Source organism: Ptychodera flava, chromosome 7 (assembly GCF_041260155.1).
Source record: "Ptychodera flava strain L36383 chromosome 7, AS_Pfla_20210202, whole genome shotgun sequence".
NCBI classification, from domain to species: Eukaryota; Metazoa; Hemichordata; class Enteropneusta; family Ptychoderidae; genus Ptychodera; species Ptychodera flava.
Window position 1 is genome coordinate 27,986,470 of NC_091934.1, and position 11,726 is coordinate 27,998,195.

The 11,726-nt window shown below is 39.5% G+C and overlaps 1 protein-coding gene across 2 annotated transcripts in view; it reads left to right on the plus strand.

Annotated features, from left to right (window-relative positions):
- LOC139137160 (circularly permutated Ras protein 1-like) overlaps positions 1–11,726 on the plus strand; it is a 59,419-nt gene extending 47,693 nt beyond the window's left edge. For both annotated transcript variants that reach the window (XM_070705136.1, XM_070705137.1), the window contains exon 18: positions 9,175–11,726. In XM_070705136.1, coding sequence (XP_070561237.1) covers positions 9,175–9,423 — 249 coding nt within the window. In that variant the 3' untranslated portion in view covers positions 9,424–11,726. The remainder of the gene's footprint in view (positions 1–9,174) is intronic.

Genomic DNA, 11,726 nt, shown 5'->3' on the forward strand with positions numbered 1-11,726 from the left:
GTAACTCTTACCACTTCCAGTTGGTCCATTTATGAATATGTATGACATTTTGGGGATACTATATCATAGAAATTTTTTTTTTTTATTAAGATATATACGATAAGACAATGACAATCCTTTCTATTTCAACTGCAATAAAAATACTTGAAACCGGAGAAGAGAATATTCAAATCAGTGACGGCAAACTCATATTTGGTGAATCTTTGGTAGATCCTTTCATATACGTAGACAGTGAGCTAGAAGTGGTTTTTCCCATCGGACCTAAGTACGGTTCGGGAGGAGATCCTGCTACATGTGATGGGGTGTGTGTCCGTTGGCAACCGAGTCTTCAAAAGTTTACTGATTTAATAATATTCCGTACCCTAGGTGAAAGTTTCGATGCATCTACTGCTAAAAGTTATGCTCTAAGCCTGGCCGCTCACTCCAAGAATAATTCCTGCGGATTTTACAATCCATCTAAAGTGTATCAGAAGCGAGGGAGCGAGGGGCCTCAGCCAGTGGCGTATTTTAATTTCAGTTTAAAAGAGGGAGAAATCACGATTTCGCTACATGTATTGATATGGTTCAGAAATTGACTGCGGTTTTAAAACAGTGAGTCCATTGCCAGTCCGAGAAAATCCTGCTATTGTACCTCGTAATATCCGAAAAGGTAGTAAGATAGAATTCTTAGCATTTAAACCGCGCTTAAGTAAGCGTGCTCTTTCTTTCACTGTTGAGAGGTTATTTTGTGCTGCGCCTAATAAACCAGAATTCAAGATGCGGAAGAACTAGTCGACTTAGAAAGATTAGGTGAGATATATAAACAAATAAATGCTGACAAAAATATTATAGTGGATTTTGATGAATTAGAATAGATATTTTCTTTAATAAATTTATTTATGATATATATAGGACAGTACAATGGATCCAATCGTGAATGAATATAAGATAAACCAATTGGTCGATATACTTGACCTCGATTTAAATAGAGGGCTAGACACTCAGAATTATCTGTATACCATGACTCACACAGATTTAACAGATTCTTCAGGTAAAGGTTTTACTCTAGAAAATCCCTTCGGTAAAAAACCATGGATAGATTTCAATGATCTTAGAGAAGAATTGGTGAAGAAATGGGAGAAGGTGCCGCCGCAGTTTATTCCAAGGAGACTTACTGTGCATTACAGCATAAAAAAACGTCGCTTACGGAGAGCATTCAAAGATGTAGTTATAGAAAAAGATTTTTCCTACGAAGTCAAGCGAGTCGAGGATATCGCGCAGATTGATATCGAAGGTATGGCCAAAGAAAGAAAGATGTACCGTGTTTTTACAGAAATGGAAGTCAAATTCAAAAATCCAAAAGATCAAAGTGTGCAAAATCGTACACACTATGTTAACTATAAGGGGGGTATATACACAAAAGATAAGGAGGGGCGGCAGTGAAAGAACAATTAGTAAAAGACTACAAAGAATGGCTTGATAAAACTGAAGCTGTTGAGGGCTCTGGTCTAGTTCTCGAGGAGATACTTAATTTTAAAGTAAGACTGGTAGAATTACTACTTGGTGCTGGCCCCGGCCCCCAACTGCCGGAATGGTTGAAAAATAAGAAATGTGTGAGCGACCTGGTCCTACTCAGAGGCGCCGAGGACTGCTTCCAGTATGCCGTCGTAGCAAGTTTAAAGTTAGCCGACCCCGAGTTTCGTAAAAAGAAGGCTGGTAATACCAGAAAAAATTGGAATACGTACTCTCCATTTATAGCCGATTACTGTTGGGAAGGAATTCCATTTCCTACACCCGCCGATCTGACTGTGTTCAGGCGCTTCGAGCAGCAAAATCCAGGCATCAGACTCAAAGTATTTCAGATCTACGAGTCCGATCCCGATCCGTCCGGTATAACTGTGTTTTATAGTGCCCCTGTCGGAACGGAAGGTGGAACCCGTCCCGGAACCGTCCAGACAGCGAAGATTTTACTAATAGTCGGCGAAGACGGCAGGGCCCACTTCGTACCAATTACTGCGGAAAATCGCCTTCTTAATTCTAATAAAAATCGTAAGAATGTGCACAGACGGAAGTGTATTTGTACGGTTTGTGGAAAAGGATTTGCGTCAACAGGAGAGTTGGAAGAACATGAGAATTATTGTGGAACAGACACTGCCCAGCCAGGTTTTCCTAAGGAAGTATGTCAATTCGAAGGACATCGGAAGAAGGTCCCCGCCCCCTACGTCGTCTATGCAGATACTGAGGCAATTATTGAGAAGGGGACCGGTCGACATATTCCAATTTGTCTTTCGTATGTTATGGTGGAACGGTGGGGCGAAGGGCGACCACCCACTGTTTATGGTAAAAGAACATTCACGGGGCTCTCCTGTGTTACAGACTTTCTGAAGGATATGAAAGAACGGGCTGAGAATTATTCGAAATCGTATTATTTGAAAATAAAACCAATGAAAGATCCTTCTAATTACGGCATCCAGTCTGTATTGCATGTGGAGAGCCGGCAGGATACCGAGACGGAACGACTTTTTATTGTGAAAAGTGCCGCCCGTTGAGAACCATTCCTATCTACTTTCACAACCTCAAGGGATACGATGGTTCTTTTATTTTGAAAGAATTACATGAAATCGACGCCGGAGGGGGACCAGAGCCTAAAATCATAGCTAAGACGAGCAATGGTGGAATTATGGGTCTCTCGAAAACATTTATTTTTCACGCCTCAATTGTTGTCGATGGGGAGATAAAGAGACGCCACTTTTCTATAAAGTTTATGGACAGTGCTCAGCTGATGATGGGGTCATTGGCGAAGTTGGCAAAAACTGTGCCGGAGGATGGGTGGACGGCGGCCCCACTTTCGTACCCGGACATTCAAAGAGCGAAAGGTTTCTTTCCGTATGAATATTTAGATTCTCCAGAGCGATTGGAAGAAGAGGAGCTACCACCGAGGGGCAAATTTTATAGCGAATTGACGGAAGAGGGGATTTCAGAATCTGATTATGAGCATGCATTGAAGGTATGGGACGAAGTTGGATGTAAGACGATTCGTGATTATATGGAATTCTATTGTGAGACTGACGTTCTACTTCTTGCAAATATATTCGAAAATTTCCGTGACACATGTTTAGAAGCATATAAGTTAGATCCGGCCCACTATATGTCGGCGCCCGGTCTAACATGGGATGCTATGTTACTTTATACGGGTAATAAATTTGGGCTCATTCAAGATGCTGAGCAGATGAATTTCGTACAGAGGGGAATTCGAGGCGGTATCAGCCAGTGTAATATTCATTATTTACAGACAAATCATCCAGCTTATGCAACAGATGAGGTCGAAGGGGAAGCTGGTGGGAATTACGATCCGGAGAAACCAGTGACCGAAATAAAATATCTCGATGCAAACAATCTCTACGGCTGGGCAATGAGTCAGGCAATGCCTACGGGCGGACTTCATTGGATGACGATGGAAGAGTGGGAGGAATGGTATGCCCGAGACGGTGGAGCTGGCGGAGCGTGGGGACCTGGCGCCACCTTTCCACCAAGTTTTCTAGAAGTAGACTTAGAATATCCCCCCGAATTACATGAAGAACACAGCGATTTGCCATTAGCGCCGCATCACTATGATTTCCGAGGCAGGGCGGTCGACTGATTACAAGTGTGATGGATAGAGAGAGATACGTCTTACACTACAAGTTGCTGGAATTCTATCTTCGGATGGGAATGAGATTGAAAAAGATTTATCGGGTGCTTGCTTTCGATGAGGCTCCATGTCTCGCGAAATATATTGACTTTAACACTAAAATGAGGACAAAGGGGAGGACAGATTTCGAAAAGAATTTCTATAAGCTGATGAATAATGCAATGTTCGGTAAGACAATAGAAGATGTTCGAAAGTACAGAGACTTTAGATTTGTTTCGGACTGGAACGGCACGGATAGTGGACGTAAAAGATTCAGAAGTATAATCCAAAGATGAAACATATAACTTTCATAACTTCCGAAGAGGATGGCGATTCCTGCGACAGTGTCCTACTGGAACTGAAAACGGATGAGCATAGATATGTAAAACCAGTTTTCATCGGCGCCGCAGTACTGGAACTTTCTAAGCTGCTTATGTATGAGACGCATTACAATTACTTTCGGGCCCAGTTCCCTGGAATACGATTAGCCTACATGGATACTGACAGTTTTGTTTACAGTGTGCCGATCCCGGACCCGGACGTAACTTTCAATGATATAGTCCGAGAAGATGTGGAAAAGAATGGTGAGAAGTCTATATATGATACTAGTGGGATGAGTGGGCCCAACTTTCCGAAGATTAATAAAAAGTGATGGGTAATTTAAAGATGAGTTGAATGGTGAACCTATTCTTGATTTTGTCGGCATACGCTCGAAGTGTATGCTTTTCGAACTCCCGTTTCCGAGACGAAAAAAATAAAGGGGTGAAAGATGTTTGTGTTAGAAAACATTTGAACTTTGAAGATTATAAAGATCTATTTGAAACTGGGAAGGAGCCGGAGCCGGCACAGTTTGTACAGTTTGTACGGAAAAAGGCTGGAGAAATCCGTAGTGAAAAGCGTAGTAAAATTATGATGGCGCCAAATGATATCAAGCGTGTGCAGTTATACAATCCAGACACGGGCGAATGGCTGGCAGAAACATGGCCGATAGGAATGACGGGTCATGGTTAAAATTGAAAAGACTTTAATCTACTATTTTCAACAGTGACCTGGGCATCGCTAATAACATAAACGTGAGCAATATATTGTCATCGCGAGCGTCGTCGGCACCCTTAACTGAGGTGTCTTTCTTCAGAATTTCAAGTTGAATTCCGTCCTTTGTGTTCATTACTCTAAGACCATTTCCATGAAACTCAATATCTTTAAAACTACGCAGATCGATAAACAGACAGAATTTATTCTTCAAATATCGACCTCATCTATATCAATTTCACACCAATCTTTATCTTCAGCAAAATACCGTCGCACCTCTCGCCAAAATTGTCTTGGTATCATCTTCTGAGCGTACACTTTATTTGCAATGCCTTCAATCATTACAGACACAGATTCAATGGATGGGTTAAAGAAAAGTTCACTGTTCAGTTCTGTCTGATTCTGATTTTTAGTGAAGAGTATAGCGATACCTCTCATGCTACGTCGTGGTACATTTATATTTTCATTGATAACCGTGGTTGATTCTTTGAATGGGATTGTTCTAAAATAATGTATATGCTCGTAAAGGTAACTTTTCCCACTGTTGTAATAACCAGCAGTTGACCTCGCGAGTACGGAATCAGAAATTGTTTCGTATTCCATTTGAATGTTTTTTAATTTATAATTGGGTGTAACAACATTATTACTGACAAGTAATTGGGAGGTGGGTGCCAACGTAATTTCCCATTCGATATGACTCCCTAACGCTTCTGGATATGCAACTCCATGGCCTGTTATGAGGGGGTGAGTGAGACGAATAGCATATTTTGTTTTATATGTGTCGAAAAGTAAAATATCGTCCCATTTTGAAAGCCTGTCGGCATTTGCATCGGCCGCGCCACTTCTCAATTTTCTTAGATTTTCGTTCTGAATTCCGTACAGTGTCATGTTCGTTCTCTCCTTTTTATGTTTGAAGAGATCGCGATAATTCAATGAGATTATATTTATTCAAATTGAAAAGTTGCTGCCCCTCAAATGTGAGAACCATACGCTCCACCAAATTTTTTGCAACATTTTGTACTACTCGGTTATCTTCATGTCCCGTTACTTCGAGATCAAAAACAGGTCGAAAGTGTTAGGAACTAGTACTACTCCGCTTTCTAACTTCGGACATCGTATGATAAGTGTCTGGCCTGGATCTGCCTCACTTGGATTATGGGCAATCACATGATGAGTTCTATATGACTTCGTTCCATTCGGTATTCGGTTGGTGAAATTCGGTAATAATGTTCTATCGTACCCCATTTTTCGTGTAATGTATATAGTAGAAGAAAAAAGAAAATTAATCACATCTTTACGTAAATATTTCCGTCTGCCTGAAAGATAAATCGATTACCTGTGTCGCGAATCAATCGAAGAACCCAATATTCTTGTAAATGTTGGACTTCCATTTCATCATTGTCAATCTCCTGAAAGACGTTTATGAATTCTAGTCGCTTAAAGAGTTAGTCTTTTGACATTCCTTCACGAAAGCTAAAATGTTATGATACAGATTATCATCTTTGAGTCGGACACCTGGATTTGCTCGAAGGATAGCATGGATATGGCGATTTACCCGCCGAAGTTTGCACCATTCCAATTCGACAGAGAAACCAAACAGGTCTTTATTTTTAGAAAGAAACTTTGCAATATTCTTTTCACCAAACATGTCGATGCCGTAGGGGTGTCATATATTAATACATAATTTTATTTATAATGACTAATGTTAAACCAGTTAAAAATATCCATAGCTGTTCTCCGACAAATCCGACCACCGATCCTGCTGTTTTTAATAGAAAACTGACGAGGGAACCGATTAGACCGGGTATTGCAGCAGCACTTTTTGCAGCCAATGTTTTTAACCATTCACCAAATTGCTTTACAATTTCTTTCGCTTTTGTATATACTTTGGGCGGACCTGAACCTCCTGCGTTTGCTCCTCCTCCCCCTGCTCCCCCTCCTCCTACTTTAGTCACAGCCAGGGCAATTGTTGATATTGCCATTCCAAGGGCAGTCAGTATTGCAGCGATTGTTATACCATTTCGTTTAAATAACTCTGTTAGCTTCAGTCTGAGTGATAATTCTGGATCTGAAATTACATCACGAAGAGACCTAGTCGACGCCAGTCTTTCACGTGCCCCGCTAATCTTACCATTTTCGTATTCAATTCGATTGTCAATTTTAGCTTCTCTTGTTATGAGTTCAGCTAGTAGTTTTTCAGCTTTTACTTTTGCTTGGGTGTGTTCTACAGGAATTTCCTCTAACTGTTTTTCAACTTCTCTTTTCTCTAGCCTTATTTTAACTTTTTCATTGTTAAGCTCGCCAAGACGCATATTCGCAATCCTTAATTCATCATTAATAGCTCTATATTCTGGGTTTAGATTGTTCCATTGTTCGATTTTATTTTCAAAAGCTTGTATTTTATCTGCATTACCAGAAGCATCTTGCCGTAACTCTGTCAGTTTATCTTTGTATATACCCATGTCTTTTGGCGTCATCTTCTCAGCCGGTATTTTATCTTTTCTCACATCTTCAGAATGCAATTCACGTCTCACATATTCGGGCTCTGCGCTGTCCTCCATCTTACTGTATACTTTAGTTACAAATTCAGATCCTCCTTCTACTCCTTTTACTGTCTTGAGTGATCTAAATCCACGTCCTATATCTTTTGATAGCCTGAGGTTTTTATAATACAGCTTTCCATCCTTAATCTTTGCATTCAAAATTAATTCGTTTCGTGCTGCTTCATCAGTAATATTATTCTCATCTAAGAATTGTTCAGCCATATCTATTTCAAGTTCTACTCTCTGTCCAATCACACGATCTACCTGCGGGCTCCGCGCGCTTGAGCTAGCAAGGAAAGGATCAGCTTCTGCAAGGGCATTATCATCGTCTATAAAGAATGTTTCAGCAGTAGCGTCATCATCATTTAAATTTGCATCATCGAAATCCTGGAGATCTATATTTTCTTCTCCTCCTTCTGCCATATTGTATTTCTATATTACTACAATTATTTTTATCATCCCTTACATATACAGTAAAAAAAAATGCACATCTCAGTTGTTGAAAGCGTTGAACAATTGGCCGACTATATCGAAAGAACTAGCGCTGCATATCGACGAAGTTATAAATTAATGGGTCGAATTGATATGGCTCTTAATATTACTAAAGGAATTCTTGTAAGTTCTGCTGTAATAGCAGCAATTCCGACAGTTCCAGTTCTTTTAGCTTTAACTCCTATACCAGGTGTTATTATTGATGTGGTACAAGGAAAAACGGGTGTAGCAAAGAGACGAGAGAAATATAAACATTATTATGTGCAATATAAACAGCTGCTTACACAAATACAAGAAAAAGGTGCAACAACAGAAAACGGGTCAGAACTTATTCAGGACATATTTCATCAGGCGCTAGAAATTCAAAAACAAGAAGGATTTAGTCCACCTCTGGAAAGATACCTAAGACATTATGGATTGAATGGATATGAAAGTTAGTTAACTAGAGTCGCTCAGAAAAAAATTCCACAGAAACCTATCGGAACGATTTTCTGAAAACTGTAGAATGACAGACATTGAACATGACATCACAAGTTACTAAGCAACTGGAACGGTATTGCGAAATTCCTGGAAAGCCCCTGCTGGAAACGTCCCGATAGGGGTATTGCGCAACAGTGTTCCGGTAGGGGTTGAGCAGACCGGCTCCGATACGGCTCAGTCAGAATCTATCTAACAAATGAGAGAGAGAATAGAATGTCGTTCCGTTTTGCTCAGTGGGGGTGAGTCATAGCTACTGTATTGCGCAAGTCCAGGACCTGACTCAGCAGGGAATTTCCCCGCTGAGTTCAGGACAATGCACTGCTGCGCGTGAGTTCATATATAGGTCAGGGTCGCACTTTAGTTACAATTTTCCTTCGCTCCATTTAGATAAATGAATAAAAATGGTGTAAAATTCTTATTTTGTCCTAGAGGTCAATATAATCTTACTACTCTAGTGCAAATAATGTATATAGGTTTGTCAATAACTGCACTGCATTTTCTTTGTGTCCCCAAATTCAAATTCAAATACAAAAGTATTAGCTGTGTCGACACAATCCATTACATGCCATACTCAATGCTGATAACTGAGTTCTAATCTGGACTAAAATTCAGTACTTAGATATTGGACTTTACACACATTCAAGTTTCATTGAAAAGTTGACACTGAGCATTTTTGAGAGTATTGCAAGTACACTTCGCAAACAGAACAAAGAGTCTGGGAATATGCAGCCTGGATTACACTTAATGGGGCTTTAAGGACCCCCTATCCCTCCATTGAATAGTCAGACACTACGCATTCTGAGATTATTGCAAGTATACTTTATTTGGCTTTATGGCCCCCTATCCCATGCCCAATAGTTCTCTTTATAGCTGGAGATCGTGTTTATTTTTTGGATAATGTTCACTTGTCTCATTCCCATCATGCTAATTACATGTATGGTAGGTACCTCGTAATGTTCTCCTGGCTCAACATTGCAGGTGGGTGCCCATGCTCGCCGAAAGTCAAGGTCACAGCCGTCACGGCATCCAGAGTATGAACAGAAGAGTCCTGAGAGACCCTGGACCACAAGACGCTGCCATTCAGATCGCTTGTCTAACGTCCTCCACAAGAATGCAAGGTCATCCCTCGCGTCATTCAAAGGTGGGAGGGACAAGAGAGATGTCGTACGGTCACGCCGAACCAGCACTGATGTAGCCGATGAGTATTACAATTACAAGTTCAAGTAACGCAACATTGACAGAAGACCATATTACCAGTACTGAAGTTTTAAAATTTGAAACATCTTTTTATTTCAAGAAACATGTTATGTTATGTAAAGATCTCATTAAAGGGAACTGCAGTGTTTTGCTCACCTGATCGGTCATTTCATCTGGATGCTGACTGTGCATGCATGAAATTGTAGAAAGATGCAGTCAAATATTTTCAGAGATGTTGTTCTTATCAGTGTTCCAGATTTCAAGGTAATTATGTAAAGATTTGATTTAGAACAGATTATTTCAGATTCATATTCACTCTGTGATGTATGAGGCAAGCTATACATCTAACCAACAGAGATACAGGGCAAGACCCTGTAAAACATTGGCACTTGACAAGCCTGTCATTGGTAACAGGTGTTATGTAGGTCATTCTCTCCAACCAATAACCTGAAATTAATTAGTCTAGAACATTCTATATATACTTTTGAGTATGTGTTTTACTGCCATGCTTTTGCATGGTCTGTGTCCTCATAGATTATCTGCTACTATTTTAGTCCCAATTATTAAAGACAGAAATAGTAACATTACTGACACAAATCGGCCAATTGCATTGTCAACAATTGCTTCGAAAGTCATGGAATTTGTTATTTTGGGCAAGATTGATTGCTATCTTGATTCATCACACTACCAATTTGGATTTAAGCCCTCTCATTCTACTGACATGTGTGTATTTGTTTTGAAAGAAATCATTAGTTATTATAGGAAACGAGGTAGCAATGTTATTATAACGTTTATGGATGCTTCTATAAGCATTCGATCGAGTTAATCACTGGACACTGTTTAAAAAGCCGATCTCTAGAAATGTACCAATTCTTTTCGTAAGGTTTCTCCTTATCTGGTGAGGAACTCAGAATATTTTATTCGTTGGCCCAATTGCCTATCTGACAGTTTTACAGTAGTCAATGGTGTTAAGCAGGGCGAAGTTTATCTCTGCAGCTTTTCAATGTCTATGTTGATCATCTGAGTACAAGACTAGTTAATTCAAAAGTGGGATGTAACATAGGTTGTGTTTTTATAAATCGCTGATGATATCTGTTTGATCAGCCCTTCTGTCAAAGGAACTCAAAAACTGGTTGACATATGCAGCCACTATGGCGACCTGCATGACATTACTTTTAATACGAAGAAAACACAATGCATGTGTGTCATTTCAAAACACACTCAGATTGTATACACTCAATCTGTTTATCTTAACGGTATGAAAATTACATTTGTAGCAAAGAAAAAGCATCTTGGGTATTTGTTGACGGATCAGTTTAGTGATAATGAAGATATTGAGCGTCAAAAGAAACCGTTATCACTAAACTAATGAAGATATTGAGAGTCAAAAGAGAGCATTATATGTAGCTGCAAATATGCTCTTGAGGAAATTTTCTTTATGTTCTGTGAATGTAAAGTGTAATCTTTTCAAAGCATATTGTTATCAATTATATGGTGGTAATCTGTGGGTTAATTATATATACTGCTGGTGTCTTGAAAAAAGTGAAAGTTGGTTACAATAATGCAGCTCGCATTTTTCTTGGCTATGAGAGACGCAGTAGTGCAAGCTCTATGTTTGTTTCTAATAGGATTGATAGTTTTGATGCTCTTTTTACGAAAGCAAATGTATAGTCTGATGAAAAGAATATTTTACAGCGAAAATACAATTGTAAGAATGGTCAATGATGTACTGTTTTACAGTTCTGACTTGCGTAACCTGTGGAGAAAGTCGATCTTTCATGGTTAGTGAATGAATTTATATATGGATAGTATATCCAACACCAGTTGTATTTTTGTATCACAGTATCTGTAGTTCCTTTGTGTAATTTATATGGACGAATGTAGTCCGAAATAAACAAGTACAATACAAAAAATTAAGGTCATTCTCCATGACCTTGAGTTTAATTAGTTCAGTTTAGAACTTTCTACAAGGTCATGTTTACTAAAGTCAACAGAAATCCTAGATTGTTCTTATATTCTGTAGATAGACTCATTTAGTATAAATACAGGGCGGTACAGATTTTAAGGCAGACTTTCAAGATCACGTAAGTCAAGACTATTTTCGACCTTGACACTCACGCTGGACTTGTTCTTTGAACTGAGACTCGATTCGGATCCAATCAAGCCTGCAAGCCAGAGAAGACCCACTTCCTTGGTCACCAGTGTGTCTGACTCAACTCTGGAGACTTGGAGTTTTGTCCTGTCCCAGCTGAGATAAGCAGCCTGTTAACTTTAACAGTTTGTACTTTATCACTTGACTTAGTGATTAGTTTTAATAAATTTATTTCAAATAA